The sequence below is a fragment of the Mytilus galloprovincialis genome, chromosome 6, assembly GCF_965363235.1.
Source record: "Mytilus galloprovincialis chromosome 6, xbMytGall1.hap1.1, whole genome shotgun sequence".
In the NCBI taxonomy this organism is placed as follows: Eukaryota; Metazoa; Mollusca; class Bivalvia; order Mytilida; family Mytilidae; genus Mytilus; species Mytilus galloprovincialis.
Window position 1 is genome coordinate 77,764,119 of NC_134843.1, and position 19,607 is coordinate 77,783,725.

The 19,607-nt window shown below is 33.3% G+C and overlaps 1 protein-coding gene across 2 annotated transcripts in view; it reads left to right on the forward strand.

Moving 5' to 3' along the window:
- LOC143080389 (uncharacterized) overlaps positions 1 to 11,035 on the forward strand; it is a 33,226-nt gene extending 22,191 nt beyond the window's left edge. For both annotated transcript variants that reach the window (XM_076256216.1, XM_076256217.1), the window contains one exon: positions 1,660 to 11,035. In XM_076256216.1, coding sequence (XP_076112331.1) covers positions 1,660 to 2,243 — 584 coding nt within the window. In that variant the 3' untranslated portion in view covers positions 2,244 to 11,035. The remainder of the gene's footprint in view (positions 1 to 1,659) is intronic.
- Positions 11,036 to 19,607: the final 8,572 nt, after the last annotated feature.

Genomic DNA, 19,607 nt, shown 5'->3' on the forward strand with positions numbered 1-19,607 from the left:
GTTAAAGAAGCTGGAAGTTTCTTACTTTATTTTCACAAATAATGCAATTATATTATGATACCTGAATGTAGGCAAATCATGATATATAGGTGCCATGGTGTCCTTTGGGCTACTCCACCCCCTCCTGTTTGATAACTTTGAAACAGTTGGCATTTCCACCCCTTAACCATATATATTCAAGTATGGGACAATTTAACTAATCAAATGAAATATAGGGGGAGTCAGTTGGGTAAACCTACCCCCTCCTGTTTGGGAACTTTGAAATGGTCCAGATCCCCACATTCAAGTATGGAACAAATGATAAATCTAATGAAATATAGGGAGAGTTTCTGTGGTTACTGTACACCCTCCTGTTTGAGAACTTTGAAATGGCTGAGATCCCCACCCATAAACCATATATACTCATATATTGTACTATATAACAAATGAAATGAAATATAGGGGGAGTCCCTGTTTTCACCCTACCCCCATCCTGTTTGATAACTTGGCAACGGTCGTGATCCCAACCCCTAAACCATATATATTCATGTTTGTGACAATATAAAAAATCAAATGAAATATAGGGGAGTCCCTGTGGTCCCCTCCCCCACCCCTCCTGTTTGAGAACTTGGAACTGGTCAAGATCCCCTCCCCTAAACAATATATATTCATGCATGGGTCAATATAACTAATAAAATATAGGGGGAGTCCCTGTGGTCACACTACTCCCTCCTGTTTGAGAATTTGGAAACCAATGAGATCCCCACCCCTAAACCATATATATTCATGTATGGGACAATATAACAAATCAAATGAAATATAGGGGAAGTCCCTAGGGTCACCCTACCCCTTCCTGTTTGAAAACTTGAAATTCAAAACGGTCAAGATCCCACCCCTAAACCATATATATTCATGCATTGGACAAAATAACAAATCATTTACATTTACTATGGGCAGGTCAGTCGGATCTCACCTTTGATCCCTGTAGAAGTGAACATTTGTCTGATTTGTGTCTCATAACTTTTGTGCTATAGAACACAAACTCAGTTTTCTTTCCAGGGAAACCAGCCCATTCATTCTATAACATGTTCATACTCAGTCACTGGTGCTACTAACAGTCAACTAAAACCAATGTTAACTACCAACTAGAACAAGAACAACTGCAATCATTGCAAACTTGTACCACTGCTGACTCACCATAAAAAAATATACATTGATATATATGCATTGCTTTTGAAACCTTGATAACATATAAATTATTTGCCTTAAAAAGTAATTCATTGGATACACATAATTGTACTATATTTGAATGTTTAATGATATGGGGCATCCATCCATGACACAAATGGTTTAATTACCCCCAACACAGCATGGTTTAGGAGACATTGCAACTTTAGTCAAGTTTGTCTGTCTGCTTTTGTAAGTGTTGTGTCTTGCCAGATTATTATGAAATCAAGTTTATACCACCAGTGTCTTGTACAAGTTTTAAAAATCAGTACCAATCTGCCAATCAATTATTACTAGTTTTGCAAATACAAAATTGGCATCCTACAGTATACACAATAATATTCCCTGTTTAGTCTTCATTTTTCAGATTAAGGTGTTTAACGTATATTTTGAAATTGGACAATAATCACATCTGTTTTCATCTGAAATGAATTAAACTTGAGTTCTTTGTAGGTCAGTATGGTCAACAAGGTTACCAAGGCAACCAGTTTGGAAATCAACAAGGATCTTTTCCTCAAGGCGGGCAACAGAATTTTCCACAAGGTCAAGGTTACAATCAAACTCCTAACATGCCTAATCAACAGTACAGTGGTCACCAGGGACAGGATCCAAGGTTTGCCATGTATAATAGAGCACCAGGTCAGATTCCACAAGGTCAGGGGTCAATGGGAGGGCAGATGCCGAATCAAAGTATGATGAGTGGATCTGCACCTCAAAAAATGTCTAGTCAAGGATCAATGGGTCCAACTGCAAGTCAGATGGGATCTCAGAGTAACATGTCCGGACCAGCAAACCAGATGCCTGGACAAGGACCAAATGGACCTCAGATGCAGGGTCCCAGTCAGATGGGAGGTCCTAATCCTAGTCAGATGGACAATCAAATGTCACAAAGTCAAATGGGCAATCAGATGCCTCAAGGTCAAATGGGAGGTCAAATGCCTCCTATAGGGCACGGACAAATGGGAGGTCAAATGCCTCCAGGACAAGGTCAGATGGGTAATCAGCCAAGTTTTCCTTTCAATCAAAATCAGTTTTAGATGAAAGAATCTCTCATTGGAAATTGGAAAATGATATACAGTAATATGTCCTAAATTAATCTTTTGGGTTATCCAAGTTAAAGGCCTTTAGACTACCAGCAGGCTTTGGGAATGTCTGAAGACATATTTGTTTTGTATTCTGACATTGGAAATAGATATGAAAATTTGACAGTAAATTAGGAGAAGTGAATTTAAATTATATATTTTTCAAGTAAAGAGAATAGTTAATTACAAACCACCAAAATTTTTTTTGCATTCAATATGTTAAAAAAAACAGAGACCAAAAAAAATCAATGGTTATAATATTAATAAACTAAGACAAACAATACTATCACATGATTATGTATAAGAAAGATCAGATGACATTTCCCTATATACAGTGGATTTTGACTTTCACATTGCACTGAATAGTAGTTTTAATTAGAAAAAAGAAAATGAAAGAAATACGAAGAAGGAGGTCTTCATATTATAAGACGGTCTGATAGCTTTTAGATATGAAATTAAAATTCAGGCCTTTCTTTTTAAATATGAACAGGGACCAAGGTGTGAAATCAGTTATGAATGGTATGAATTAATAATTCTGGAATACAATACTTTTTTTTGTAATATAATTTGAATTGTTCTCCATCTCATATACCACCCCATACTTTAGAAAAAGAAAAGAAACTTGATTGTTTTTAACAATTTTTCTTTTGTTTCTGAAAGTCCAAATTTCTTACAACATTTGTATTTTTTATACCATTCCAATAAAATATAATTTTTGTTTATTTATTTTTTTTTTGGTGGGAGAAGGGGGGGGGGGGTAGGTATCGTTTAAATTCTGTCATTTTATGTTTCATAATGAATTGTCAGAAATGGTATTTTTCAAGCTGATTATAAGAAACAATTTCAGTATTTCTAATAGCTTGAAGGTTGCAATGTCATGAATGTGTAGAATATTTTCTTTGTTCATATATTTAAAGCTATTGGATCATATAACAACGAATTTTAAACATGCCAAAAAATCAAACAAATGTGAAATTGTCATTTCTTGTACATATAAATTATTGATTTTTAATACATTTATTACTTTAAATGGAATATTGCCAACACAAGTCTCACTACTGATGGTAGGGGACATTATGTTTTATGAGTCATTTCATTAGTAACAAAAAAACAAGGTCTTATATACAATAAGTAAACATTGGAATAAATACTGTTTTTTTAATATTAATTCTACAAAAATCAATAAATCTGTTCTTTATAAAAAAAAAAAGTCCAGCAATATGATGATATATTTTGTTTATCTGTTTTTAGAATCAGAGCAGTTTAGCTGATACCTTCAGTACCCTACTTTTTATACGACCGCAAATTTTGAAAAAATTTTCGTCGTATATAGCTATCACGTTGTCGTCGTCGTCGTCGTCGTCCCAATACTTTTAGTTTTCGCAGTCTAACTTTAGTAAAAGTGAATAGAAATCTATGAAATTTTAACACAAGGTTTATGACCATAAAAGGAAGGTTGGTATTGATTTTGGGAGTTTTGGTCCCAACATTTTAGGAATTAGGGGCCAAAAAGGGCCCAAATAAGCATTTTCTTGGTTTTCGCACCATAACTTTAGTTTAAGTTAATAGAAATCTATGAAATTTTGACACAAGGTTTATGACCACAAAAGAAAGATTGGGATTGATTTTGGGAGTTATGGTTTCAATAGTTTAGGAATAAGGGGCCAATAAAGGGCCCAAATAAGCATTTTTCTTGGTTTTTGCACAATAACTTTAGTTTAAGTAAATAGAAATCTATGAAATTTAAACACAATGTTTATGACCACAAAAGGAAGGTTGGTATTGATTTTGGGAGTTTAGAACCCAACAGTTTAGGAATTAGGGGCAAAAAAGGGACCCAAATAAGCATTTTTCTTGGTTTTCGCACCATAACGTTAGTATAAGTAAATACAAATCTATGAAATTTAAACACAAGGCTTATGACCATAAAAGGAAGGTTGGTATTGATTTTGGGAGTTTTGGTCCCAACAGTTTAGGAAAAAGGGGCCCAAAGGGTCCAAAATTAAACTTTGTTTGATTTCATCAAAATTGAATAATTGGGGTTCTTTGATATGCCGAATCTAACTGTATATGTAGATTCTCAACTTTTGGTCCCGTTTTCAAATTGGTCTACATTAAGGTCCAAAGGGTCCAAAATTAAACTTAGTTTGATTTTGACAAAAAATGAATCGGTTGGGTTCTTTGATATGTTGAATCTAAAAATGTACTTAGATTCTTGATTATTGAAGTTTTTTGGTCCAGTTTTCAAATTGGTCTACATTAAGGTCCAAAGGGTCCAAAATTAAACTTTGTTTGATTTCATCAAAAATTGAATCCTTGGGGTTCTTTGATATGCCAAATCTAACTGTGTATGTAGATTCTTCATTTTTGGTCCTGTTTTCAAATTTCAAATTCTACATTAAAGTCCAAAGGGTCCAAAATTAAACTAAGTTTGATTTTAACAAAAATTGAATTCTTGGGCCTCTTTGATATGCTGAATCTAAACATGTACTTAGATTTTTGATTATGGGCCCAGTTTTCAAGTTGGTCCAAATCAGGATCTAAAATTATTATATTAAGTATTGTGCAATAGCAAGTCTTTTCAATTGCACAGTATTGTGCAATGGCAAGAAATATCTAATTGCACAATATTGTGAAATAGCAAATTTTTTTTTAATTAGAGTTATCTTTCTTTGTCCAGAATAGTAAGCAAGAAATATCCTATTGCACAATATTGTGCAATAGCAAGAATTTTTTTTAATTGGAGTTATCTTTCTTTGTCCAGAATCAACTTAAATCTTTGTTATATACAATATACAATGTATATACACTTTTTACTACCAACTGATAAATTTAAATAATCTTTACCATTCAGTGATAACAAGCAGTTTTTTTACATCTTAATATTTTATGATGTATTTAAATGAGTAGTTATTGTTGCAAACTCCATTAGAAATTTGAATTGATATCAGTTTTGAAAAAGGGAAACGGGGATGTGAAAAAAAGGGGGGGGGGTTAAATTTTTCTCATTTCAGATTTCATAAATAAAAAGAAAATTTCTTCAAACATTTTTTTGAGAGGATTAATATTCAACAGCATAGTGAATTGCTCAAAGGCAAAAAAAAACCTTTTAAGTTCATTAGACCACATTCATTCTGTGTGAGAAACCTATGCTGTGTCAACTATTTAATTTTAGATTTAAAAAGTTTGAAGAAGAAATCTTTAATTGATTTGTAAAATCTTGGCATTTGTTTTGTGTAAAAAAAAACCATGTAATGTCAAAAATTTGATCACAATCCAAATTCAGAGCTGTATCATGCTTGAATGTTTTGTCCATACTTGCCCCAACTGTTCAGGGTTCGACCTCTGCGGTCGTATAAAGCTGCGCCCTGCGGAGCACCTGGTTTAATTTGTTTTGAATATTAAAAACCACTGTGATTGATGATAATCTAATAATTTAATAATTATATGCTGTTTTGTGTTTTTTTTTGTTACACTTACTTTGTGCAGATGCCATGGGAAGGCACTTTCAAAATGGGGTATAAATCACCATTAGAGGTGAATTTAGAGTTTCACTCATATTTTCACTGTACCATGATGTACACCCACAAAGAAATTACAGAAAGCTAATGAAATATATTAAGCCCTAGTCCCACTAAACCACAATCGCACCACACTCACCGCGATCTAAAATAAGTTCAGATCGTGGTGAGGTCGCGGTATGAGTGGCATGAAAATGTAAATTTTCGCTGCTTTCACGATGATACTACGTCCTCATTACGCTTCTACAACAATCCCGCTATGAATATACCATGTTCTCACTGCGCTTATCAAGATCTTTCTACGCTCATCACGTTCTCACTACCACCATACCACGAGTTATCCGATTGCAACACGATCTTACCACGCTTCTACTGCAATTATAGCACGTTCTTACCACGATTATACTACGTTCATACCGCAATCTTACTACGTTCCAAACAATAATATCAATATCGTGTTCCATATCAAAACAGTTCCAGTACTTCATGTCTGATTAATACGTAGATTTCTCGGAAGCAATACAGTCATGCCACCCAAATTTACTTGAACATGTGGGCGTGGTGCTATAGAGGTTGATGTAGAGGCAGAGGGAGTAAAGTAACAAACTTGATCAATTCAACCTAAATTAAACCTATTGCTGGTCCATAAAGCTCAAATGACATTATTTTAGTGAATAATAGCAGAGATGACACAGACGTGTCAATTGCTATTGGAAGATGTCGTATGATTGCCAATGAGACATACTCTCCATCCAAGTAACAATTTATAAAAGTAAACCATTATAGGCCAATTACGGCCTTCAACATGGAGCCTTGGCTCACATCGCACAGGAAGCTATAAAGGGCCCAAAAAATTACTAGTTTAAAACCATCTAAACAGGAAAACCAACGGTCTAATCTATATAAAAACGAGAAGCATGGTTAAGCCGTTAGAGCAAATGGATAATCACATACAAATGGATAATTACATACAGACTAACAAAATGTAGGGAGCTTTTTTATATATTTTTTTGTGAAAAAGACAATGAGAATGATGGTCGTAGTATGGACATAGTTCAGTGGTAAGAAAAGCGTGATGAGGACGGCATGGGCGCCCTAGAATCGTACTATGGTCCCAAACAGCGTCGTAGTCGTAGTGGAAGCTTTGTTGGGTCGTAGCGAGGTCTCTGAGAGATCGTAGCGTAGTCCCTCTGAATAGAATCACGCTCTCGCTACGATGGTACAGCAACCTTTACTACGATCTTAGTACGCTTCTACTATGACCTGCTTTCAGCATGATCGCACCACGATTGTTTTGAACATGTTCAAAGTAGGCCAAGCTCATCATGATCTTAAAGACCTAACCATGACTGTGATACGACCTTACTGCAAACTATACAATTTTACTACGATCATCAAAATTTGTATTTTTTTCACAGATCGTAGTGTGATCGTGGCCTAGTGGGACTTCAGTATTAACTACCATGATGAAAAAAGTAACATATTTCTATGATAAGAACACTAAAGTTTTTGTTTAAGGTGGCTCAGGCCTATTCGAAGTTTCTGTCAGAAGTGCCGTATTTTTTGTTATTTTAAACTTTACAGAGAGGGAATCAAATTGTTCGAAAAAAAAGGGTGTCATTTAAGCTCAAAATATTACTTTTAAAGAGGTATGTAAAAGGGACTGTTTTTCAATGAAATGATAGGGAAAACAGAGATGTTGACATATTTTTATCAGATTATCAAAAAAAAACGTTCTGTGACACTTCATCAAAAACTGTAATATAAAAAGCTGAAATATAGCTTCAAAGAATGAGCAAATAAAAAACTTAGGTCACCTATAAGCAAAAAAAAATATATTTTGCCTTAAAACCAAAATTTTGCCAGGAAAAGGGTGAAATTGGGTGAAATGTCATTTTGAGCCTTTCACAGATACACATAATAATGATAAAAGTACAGTGATTTAACATTTTTAATCAATCAAAATATTTAACAAAAAAAAAAATGAATTTAAGAAACAAACTTTTCGTGTGCATGGTAATTCATGCGTGAAATTACATGCGCAGTCGAATAGTCCCGATCCACCTTAATGTGTATGGAGATTTTCTTATTGAGTATTTGTACTAGTATTTGTTCTTTAAAATGTTGAAAGATGATTAATCTTGAATCTAAAGAATGATTTGCTTTCTAAGTTATTCTTTGTTTATATTGTGTCAGATTTGATACAGGTCATATTGATCTCACTGATAATTTTGATCTGTTTTATGAGTTGTTGATATTTAATTGTACATAATTTGAATGTCTGTAACAAAATGTATATCTGTAATTATATGTTTATAGTTTTGTAAGAAGAAAATAATACAAGCTTCTTAGTTAAGATTGACACCTGTCCTAATTTGCTGTCTGTCAGTGTATGAAGACTTTTGAGAGTTCATTGACATGAACATTTGTTACTTGTTACTTATACTTCAGCATTCATCAATCCTCAGTAGAATCCGCTACTCTTCTATCCCTCGGCTGTAATTCAGTATGTGATATGTGTCTACGCCTTACATTTCTTCGCTGGAAGCTGAATGATTTACTGCTAGTGCTTATATTTTTAATACTTTATTCCCCTCCTTTACAGGAGATCAGTAATGGAAACCTACGTATTACGGACAAAGTTAGATGAGGTACGGAAACGGCCGAGTTAAGACCAATGATACTTTAGAAAAGCATACCTGCCTAGTTTTGAAAGTGCCCATGGGGGTTTTAGTGCGCGACAACAATTTCAAAGGTTACAATTCTTTGCGACGACTATTTTGTTTGTGCTGTTTTGTGGTCTAGAAAAAGTTCAAAATCGGGAACCATCATATTTTTCGTGTAGATTTTCACAAAATCGTGTTTTAGAGGGTTTTTCACGATCACGATCGTGCAATCGTGACAAAGAGTCAAAATCGTGTAATACACGCCTAAATCGTGAAAGTTGGCAGGTATGGAAAAGACTAGGAAAATTATCTTAATGCACAATGGTAGCCATTTTTATCAAACCCCTCTTTTGATACAATCCTATTTCACAAAAGTATATGGGTGTTAATCAAAAAAACTTTTTTTTAAGTATAATTTGCATAAATTGTGTTTTATACTAAGATTTGATTAATGTGACAAGAATGGCAAGATTTGTTTTTGGTTGTAGGAAAGACAATGGAAATTTTGTTATCTTAATTTATTGCTCAATGGAAAAATCTGAATGGCATGAACTAAGTAGATAGTATTGTATAATTGCCATGGACTTAAAGTAGACAGTATTGTATAAATGGTTGGACTAGGTAGACAGAATGGTACAAAGTATTGACTAAGTAGAAAGTATTGTATAATTGGTTATGGTTTTTATAGTAGTTTTTGTAAATCTTTGTCATATTGACATGTACTTAGAATGTGAATGGAATCCTATGTATTTATATATTGTATTTTGGAGTGGAAGAGTGATGTCATTTATTAGTGTGCTGTAGCTGATCTACATGTGTTGTGCAGAATTACATGGTGTTCTGACTTATAAAACATTATAGTTTTAATTCCAATTAAATATACATTTCTGTTAATTAAGCATTCCAGTATCTCTTAAATCTATAATTACAAAGTACAAATCTAAAAAAAGTATATAAATTAAATGAATTGTTTTTAACTTTGAAGTAATTCTCCAAGATCAAATTATGAAAATAGCAGTAATAATGTCAGAAAGTTAGGCTTCTTTGAATTAATAAAACTTGGAGAAAAAAAGAACTCCCTCAATTTGTTTAGGATTTTAATTGTTATTGAATTGACAGATTGAAATCAAATAAATGATATTCTCCTTGTCAATCAAATTAAAGTTGTCACAGTGTTGTAAAAGAAATGTCAACTCATTATACACAGAATTTAATTAAAAGGGAAAAAATGGAGTAAAATATGAAGTGTTGTGTACCATTGTATGTTGTACATTTTGTACAAGTAAATTATAAATAATGTCCAATTTGTAAAGGCTTTGTTACATAGCCTGGATGCACCTCAACTTAATGGAGTAGGTATTTTTAAGAAATGATTTGACCATCCTTTCATTTAATTTCTTCACATTTTAAATATGTAAAAGTATCAATCTGTTATATTGGAAGCACTTAAATCTGCTGATTGTCTTAGAATTAATAATTTGGCTGGCAAAGATCTGACCAATGAAACACTTGTACACAAAACATCTTTTTCATGTACATTGTGAACACATCCCTTTTATGGTATTAAGTATCAAACAAGTTTTAAGGTAAAGATTGCATGAAATGCAATCAAAACATTATGGGACTGACTTGGTATCTAAATTTTTTCCAAGGCTTATAATTACCTTTGTTGAAACACAAAATATAATGCATAGATCAAAACATTTTATACATCCTATCCTTGAACATTTCATTAAATTAATGGATGTAATATAAGCTCAGATATTCAAGGCACAAAATATTGTTACACTTGTCAAGAAAATTACATAACTTTTGCAAGGTGTAGGAATCTAATATCTGATCTAAAAATAGAAAGATATAATTTTTTACATCATCTTTAAAAATTTGGAGTTACCTTCCTTTGTCTAGAATTGCTTTTAAATCAACTACAACCAATGCAATAATTAATTTTGCTTTCCACTGATAAATTGAAGCAATCTTTACTGCTCAGTGCTTACTAGCATTTTGATTTTCAGTTATGGCTAGTGTGGAGTTTGACATTCAGTTTTATTATATATTTTCTGAAAAGGTTTGTTAAGTTTATATTCATAAGTCAATCTTGTAGAAATATCAATGTGAAGACAATCCAATTTCTACATTTTTTTTCAATAATCAATTACCTGGAATATTTGTTTATCAGTCTTATAACAGGAGATTCGTTTAATTGTTGTCATATTGAGGTATATTTTGTTGTGAAACAGATTGAAGGTATCTTTCATATAGAATATGACAAAAAGATTGATCAGATGGATGAAAGAATGATTGATTTTTATAGATTGTTTGTCAAATAGATGTGATCAGCTAAGAGCTAAGAGTGGAAAGTGATCAGCTAAGAGTGAAAAGTTTAAATCTTTTACCATGAATAGTTATTTGAACATTCCTTATTTCTGAATGCATGTGTAACATGGAAAAGTTATGAAGGGCAAGATTTGTACATAGAATAATATTTCAAAGAAAAGGTGCTTTTTGTTGTGAAATATATTAATGTTTGTAGAAAAAAATAATAAATTGTCGTTCAGACTGCTTGTGTTCCATTTCTTATGTGTATAAATCATCAATATTCTTTATTCAGTGTAACTCATCTGACTTGCGAGTTCAAGGTATCAATATTTTTTTTATTTTAAATCCTGTTGAGTGTCAATTATATGCAATTGATATATCATATTCAGTGCATTATCATCCAGGCACACGGTTTTAAAAGTTAGGGTATCATCCTATAAACAGGGTAATAGTAAAACAAGTGACATGGGGTATCTATCCATCACACAAAATAAGTAGTGTTGTCAAATCGTACACTTTTGCCTAACCGGTCGACCGATTAACCGGTTAACCGGTATTTTAAGTTGATAGTACCCTACACATAGATATAAGATGTGGTATGCGTGTCATTGTGACAACCGTCCATCCAAGTCATAAATTTACGTTTTTATGATACGATAAATCTATGTTTGTCATTTGATATTATAAGGCTTGTTTGTGAGGATTTCTGGTGAAGTTTGACTTTTAATAATCAAATACACTGTATCAACTATGGCGTTTGTACTACATGGAACTTCAGATTGAAAAATAAAAATAAACCATGTTGATCTCGTAGAATTGAATATGTCTGAAATCGATGATTCTTTAATTTTCTTTTGTTGTCTCCGAAAATCATGTGGAGTGTTTTAATTTGAAAAGATTAAGCATGTTACTGGACTATCAAGTATACATATTGGTCTTTTGTGGATAGTTGTCTCATTGGCAATCATACCACATCTTCTTTTTTACATTGATTACATTCACACTGGTTTGCATTTCACAATTTTTGAGTTAGCATTTCGTTTAAAGTATGACAAAGCCTTGCACGACAGAGGTTGCACATTCAGATGTAGGTCTACACAGTATTAGATCAAATATGAAATAATAAAGTAAATCGTAAAATTTAATCGTTGAACTGATTCAAAGCTGGGAACATATATATGTTCCTGTTTAAAGTTACTGTTAAAAACATACGAATTATATTTTCTTAAGATCTTGCCCCGAGCTGATAGACAAGTTCTCATTAATGTTATGTTTTTTTTTTTATTAACAATAGCAATCAATATACTGGATAATTGATCCGTCAAATTAATTAACACGACGACAATTTTTGAATAAAACATAACTATTTAATGACAGAGTTCTCGCTAAGCATTTTTGAAGGCGAGTCCAGGGACTCGTCATTTTTAGCCATGATGAGTCCAACAGAAAGAAGAAAATATTTTATTGCAATATAATGTAATATTTTAGTCTCCATTTCCTAATCATGCTAACAGAGCAATGAAATGACATTAAATTCACATCACTTTTAAACTTTTGCTATAAAATGATGATATTTGTGTTTAACTGTGTTCAGTTTACAAAATATTTCAATCTTGATGCATCTGTGGACTCACCAGTTTTGAAAATGGTGAGTCCAGACAGATTTTGATGAGTCCAGGACTCATGGACTCGCCTTAGTGAGAACCCTGAATGATTTCAATACAAATTTAATAAAAATATATTAAAATTGAAAAAAAGTCTGGTTAACCAGTTAGCGTTTTTAGTATTCGGTAGTCGGTTGTTCAAATGGTTAACCGTTGACAACACTAAAAATAAGTACATGCACAGCCAAAAAAACACAAAATACATAGAATCAAGGTTAACATTGAAATAAAAAAATCTTCATGGATTGTCAAGTAGTCCTTGTTTAATATGTCAAAACATTTACTTCATTGTGGTAACTTCCATAAAAACAATTAAAAATTATTCAAAATGATGGTTTCCTATGAAACTACCAAAATGGCAAACAATCCTACCAATGTTATATCAATAAATGCCTTACCATCATAAATTCTGAGTAGATCTATCAAACTATGTCTTTATACATCCTAGGATAAAATTTGAAAAAAAGCAGGATAGGGCACTTTAGAGTAAAAATAGGCAGCATGATAATTTATGTAATAACGTCAGGATAAACGTACCATAAAAAGGCAGGACCGAATAGAGTGAAAAATAAAAAGGCAGAACCGAGACTACAACAAAAAAAATGCAGAACAACATTTGTTAATACCCTCAATACAGGTTATGATGGAGGTGCCCCTACCATTTACCACTGTTGCACAGTTTCCAGGCCAGTTGACACCTCTAGGTCTGATTCGTCTTACCGGGTATCTTTATTGGTTAAAGCTTACCTGGTTCTACTTCCAGCTTCATACTGTAGGTTTACTCTACTTGCTACGGCTAATAATGACATGTCTTGGTTTAGACCCCTGGTATCTCCTTATTTAGGTTTTCCTGGTCAATCTTGCAGGTTTCTGGCTTTATTGTTGACTAGTTACTACAGTTGTTGGTCCTAAAATTGCTACTTCTAGTCCGTCAGCTCCTACTCCTCGTTAAACAGCTTCTTCTAGTAGTAGTGTGTCTTTGCCTGATGCTCTGTCTACCACTTCTATTAGGAATCAGGTTACTGACACTGGCCCCTCTTTATATGGGTTCAAGAGGATTCTGGACGACTTTGTACGCTAGAGAATAACGGCAATAAGTTCAGCTCTCCAGTAATTTCACATCCGCAATATCAAATTCAAAAATGTGAACAGGAGAAAAGTAATGAGGAAGATCTTTATTGATGGCCCCAGGTAGATAGAAAGAAGGTGATAATCCAGTTCATGACTTTGGAATGTTTCACAACATTCTGTTCCTGTTTCTATCCCTTTTTTGGCGTGGCTTCCCTCAGCGTTGGCTTTAAAAGAGCGGGTTTTCTGAAAGAGCAGACAGACTTCTTTCCAGAGCAGTAAGACATTCCACAAACATTGAATACATATGATGCCCAGTTGATAATCTTCAGCAGTAGATGTAGTAAGAAGGAAGTTGATCCCTTACAAATCTCTGTACAGCAACTAGCAGACTCCCTGATACTTCTATTTGTACAGAAAAAATTATCTCCTTCTACCAGCATAGTACATCATAACTTTTTGTCGAGCCTGCAACTTTTGTTGCAGAAAGTTGACATAGGGATAGTGATCCGGCGGCGGCGGCGTTAGCTAATTTCTTAAAAAGCTTTATATTTTAGAAGGTGGAATACCTTGATGGTTCATACTTTGTACATTTTCATGGTTCAGTGACCACTTGAAAAAAAAGTTCAGATTTTTTGAAATGTTAAATTCTCTCTGATTATAAGTAATAGGATAACTATATTTGGTATGTGCGTACCTTGCAAGGTCCTCATGCCCGTCAGACAGTTTTCACTTGACCTCGACCTCATTTCATGGATCAGTGAACAAGGTTAAGTTTTGGTGGTCAAGTCCATATCTCAGATACTATAAGCAACAGGTCTTGTATATTCGGTGTATGGAAGGACTGTAAGGTGTACATGTCCAACTGGCAGGTGTCATCTGACATTGACCTCATTTTCATGGTTCAGTGGTTAAAGTTAATATTTTGTGTTTTGGTCTGTTTTTCTAATACTTTATGCAATAGGTCTACTTTATTTGTTGTATGGAATGATAGTAAGGTGTCTAGCAGACAGATGTCATCTGACCTTGACCTCATTTTCATGGTTCAGGGGTCAAGGTTAAGTTTTTGAGTTTTGGATTATCTAATACTATATGCCATAGGTCAACTATATTTGGTGTATGGAAATGTTTTATGATCTTTATGTCAGTGGCGTAGGTTTTATTTGACCTTGACCTCATTTTCACGGTTCATTGCTCAGTGTTAAGTTTTTTTGTGTTTTGGTCAGTTTTTCTTAAACTATAAGCAATAGGGCAACTATTTGTTGTATGGACGAATTGTTAAAATGTCTGCCTGGCATGGTTCATCTGACCTTGACCTCATTTTCATGGTTCATTGGTCAATGTTTAGTTATCTTGGTTAATGTTAAGTTTATGAGACAGTTGTAATAAAGCTTTATATTTAGGACTATCAACATAATATCAATGATTAGTAAAGATGGCGAGACATTTCAGCGTGTGAACTCTTGTTGGCTAATATACCAGTATTTACAACACAAATTTTACTCTGGTACAGAAAAACCTGTGCAACTGGTAAAGTTTAAAGGCATAGTAGAAACCAACTTATTAAATTTTAAATGCATAATATTTATATATTTGTTTAGGGGCCAGCTGAAGGACGCCTCTGGGTGCGGGAATTTCTCGCTACATTGAAGACCTGTTGGTGACCTTCTGCTGTTGTTTTTTTTAATGGTCGGGTTGTTGTCTCTTTGGCACATTCCCCATTTCCATTCTCAATTTTATTAAAGGTTTTAGAAATTTACAAATTCTTCTGGATTTTGCTATTCTTTTTTTTTTCCATTCCTGCAGAAGGTGCCAAAAATAAACTTAGTTCTGAAAGTTGTTTGAGAAGTTATATATATAGCACGCCTTTTAGGAATTAACTTATTTAATTCACGAAAAGCGTAGCTTTGAGTCTATATATAATTTGTAACATTAATAGGCTATGACACATGTTAAAGGTTAAACACTAACCAATCAGACTTTTCTGCACTTTTAGATACGTCAATCAAATAGTGGCGTGATACTATATATAATATCTTATTTCAGAAAATTAATGTCAGCTTGCTTTGTTTGTCCATAGATATAGGTATTACATCTATGGTATGTCCGATAAAGGTACGTTTAAAATGTAAAGAATTGTTATCGTTTGATTCATACTCGATAGTCATTTATTTTTTCTTCCCAAAAAATCTTGAAAAAGGGTGTGTGGGAGAGAAAAAAAAATTGGGGCGGGGTAATGCAAAAATTTATTCTATGATTATTTGCCATCAAAACATAAACATAAAAAAAGACTTGTAATTTCAAAGGACGTTGTGCTAAAAAGGAAACATATCCCTAATACCAATGATGAAGGTAAATAAAATGTTCTTTCATTTCCCGAAATTGGGGAAGATCGATAAATTGAATGCGTGTTGAATTCATTTAAGGTCCAGGGACAAAGGGACAAATGTTTGGATATTGTTCAATACACGAAAATAGAACTTTATGTGGGGGTATGTTTTCTGTTCTTCTAAAAAGATAGTCTGGCGTACTAAATTATAATTCTGGTAACTTTGATAACTATAAATCCCCAATTTGGAATGTGTTCTATTCTTCTAAAAAGATATTCTGATCCCCAATTTGATGAAAAGTTTGTTTTTTGTTCTGGTCAAGAAGATGACAAAAATTTTCTGAATTAATATTTTCCCCATACCTTAGTGTTAAATATTGAAAAAAATATTTGATAGATAGCGTTGATCGAGCTTTGTATGAAATCAAATTTCCGACTGAGACAAAAAAAAAAACCATAGCCCCCTTGAAGTTCAAATGGTTGCTCCCTCATTACTATCCCAAGGAGGCGGAGCTAGACTGTGCATTAACAACTTTTGAGATGGAAGTTAATGCACTGGTTTAAGCTCCTCCCATGCTTTGCTTTTCAAACGAGAAGTTTTCTACGGCGGGATTGGAGAGTGAAATAAATAAAAAATCATTCAGTTAACGCACTCTACTAAAAATAACCAAGTTAACTCACCAAAAGATCAAAGGAAAATTTAACATTCATGTTACACGATCCCGTTATTTAATAAATGTTGTGAGCAGTATTGATTTAAGTGGACAAAAGATGAGCAATAGTCAACTACAAACAATATTTAATTTAAACTGTTTTAATTACTTGGTGGACGCGTTTGTGTATTTTGCTATGTTGTGCAGACTGGAAAAAAATGCACATAAAAATCCAGTGAGTTTTTAATTTTCTGAAACATATATAGATAGACTACATATAATTTTTATATATACTAATAGTATGTAGGTCCTGCCATGCTTTGAAACATTTCTAGATGCATCTGTTTATCTGAGCTTATATTTTTGTATTTACATTGAATCATAGATCAAGTTTATTCTTTGAGTGTATGTTCACTTGTGTGTATATATGTATTTTGATTGAGTTAAGCCATTACATTTGATATTTTAAAGTTTGTCTTTCTATGTTTTGATGTTCCACAATTGTTTCAGATAAAGGTGACAGTATTTTTTCTGCATTTTTGTTTGCACCTGTCCTTCGTCAGAAATCTGAGGTTCAGTAGTTGTCGTTAGTTGATGAAGTGTTTCTCATTTCTCGTTATTAAGATAGATTAGACCATTGGTTTTCCCGTTTGAATGGAGTGACACTAGTCATTTTTTTTTTTTTTTTTTGGGGGGGGGGGGGGGGGGGGGCTTTAAAGCTTGCTGTTCGGTGTTCCGTGTTGAAGACCGTACTTGGACTAATAATGGTTTACTTTACAAATTGTGACTTGGATATCAATCAGCTATTTCAATGCCGATTCAACTGTCTGTAGGTACAAGTTTTGGTAATAATGATTACTTTATACTTTTTTGTACCTTTAGTTAAGAATTTCACACTTAAACGACATCATAGACAGAGGGTTTGAATTCCGTGTTGGAATTTTAGTGTAGTTTTATCAATTTTAAAAATCCATCCTTTTGAACCTGATAAAAAAGACTTACATCAAGTTTTTATCAGAAAAGTGCTGTTATTCTTGCCTTGTCCTCTGTTAGAAGAAGTGATATTCATGCGTTTCTCCACTGTCGATCACTGTCTTCGTTTTAATCGTTTTAATGATCCAACTTTTGTAGCCAAACATCAAATTCCGGGCTGAGGTTCAGTACTCTGTCCTATATGAGCCTTACATTTGTATTTTCATGGAATTCTGAGTCTTCACACCTCCTCAAATGTCAGGTTATCTATTCCTATCAACAAAGGAAAACAAGATTATTCTGCCAAAAACCAATTCAACTTGGATCTGTAAAACTATTCAATTATTTAGATTTGATACAATTCTTCTAATGAAGACTTCTAATTAAGATGCACCTTAAGGAACATGATGTTGGAGCTATTTCTAACATCCTGCACACTTTACAATAGTGCTTCTTTAGTGGATGTTTTAGCTGCAGGTTTCTGGAGACTGAAAATTCTTTAATTTCTCACAATCTACCTTTTTATCTTCGCAAACTTAGAGTTTGTATTCCTTGGAACCTTTCGTTTCTGCACAAACATTTATTTTCCACCTGTATCTTCTGGTTCAGGGAATTCAGCTTTGTGTTAGATTCTGTAGTTTACTCAAGATTTATAATGGTAAGTATATATATCTCATTTAACTTTAAGAATGTGAGACCTTTCTATCAAAGAGTCTCATTGGGGTTTTGCTAACAAAGCATCAGTGTGGTAGCATAGTGAAAATTCCCATAACTCTGTAAATTGGCTGCATCAAAATCACTACAACATTTTCAACTACATTTAGAACATACTCACCCCTTCTCGTCCAATGAAAAGTAATTTTTTGTCCTCTAATTTTCATAGTACATGGTTTTCCATGCACTATGAAATGCTATACATGAATGACTTTTCATTGTCAGTTAATTATGAAAGTGAACCCTTAAAAGCTGCACTAACGAAGTGTACAATCCCTAAGGCATTTTCCTTTGGAAAATAGGCTTCTGATGAAAGATGAGAAAGCAAAGATTAAAATAAAAACATTTTGAATTTTGCAAAATTTCATGCCTTTTCTAATGGTACACATATATAGAGAACACAACAAAACAATTGGTAAGGATAAATAAAATGATATTTATTTAATTTATATACCTTACATTTGAGGGAATTATTTCCTTTTTCATTAAAAAAAAAACACGATGCCAGACTGCTGATATATAAAGCAAAGAATAGTTTTCGTTGAAGAAACACAATACATCTAAATTTATCAATAAAAAGTAAGATCACAAAAATACTGAACTTAGAGGAAAATCAATTCGGAAAGTCCATAATCACATGGCAAAATCAAATAACAATTAAAACGCATCAAAAACGAATGGACAAGAACTGTCATATTCCTGACTTGGTACAGGCATTTTCAAATGTAGAAAATGGTGGATAAAACCTGGTTTTATAGCGCTAACCCTCTCACTTTGATGACAGTCTCATCAAATTCCGTTATATTTACATGGATGCGTAAACTTAACAGACACAATAAAAAGTAAGCATTTAATGTTGAATGGTCTGAATTCAAATATTCATACAGAGAGTTTTATATTCATAAAAATAATCAAATTTCAAAAAGGGGCTTTATTGTTGAGCCTGCAACTTTCGTTGCAGAAAGCTCGACATAGGGGTAGTGATCCGGCGGCGTTAGATAACTTCTCGAAAGGTTTATATTTTAGAAGGTGAAAGACTTGGATGCTTCATACTATGTATATAGATGCCTCATGTTACAAAGTTTCTGTCAGTCACATGTCCAATGTCCTTGACCTCATTTTCACTTGACCTCGACCTCATTTGATGGATCAGTGAACAAGGTGAAGTTTTGGTGGTCAAGTCCATATCTCAGATACTATAAGTAATAGGGCTAGTATATTTGTTGTATGGAAGGACTGGAAGGTGTACATGTCCAACTGGCAGGTGTCATCTGACCTTGACCTCATTTTCATGGTTCAGTGGTTATAGTTAAGTTTTTGTGTTTTGGTCTTTTTATCTAATATTATATGCCAAAGGTCAACTATATTTGGTGTATGGAAATATATCATGATCTATATATGTCAGTCCAGCAG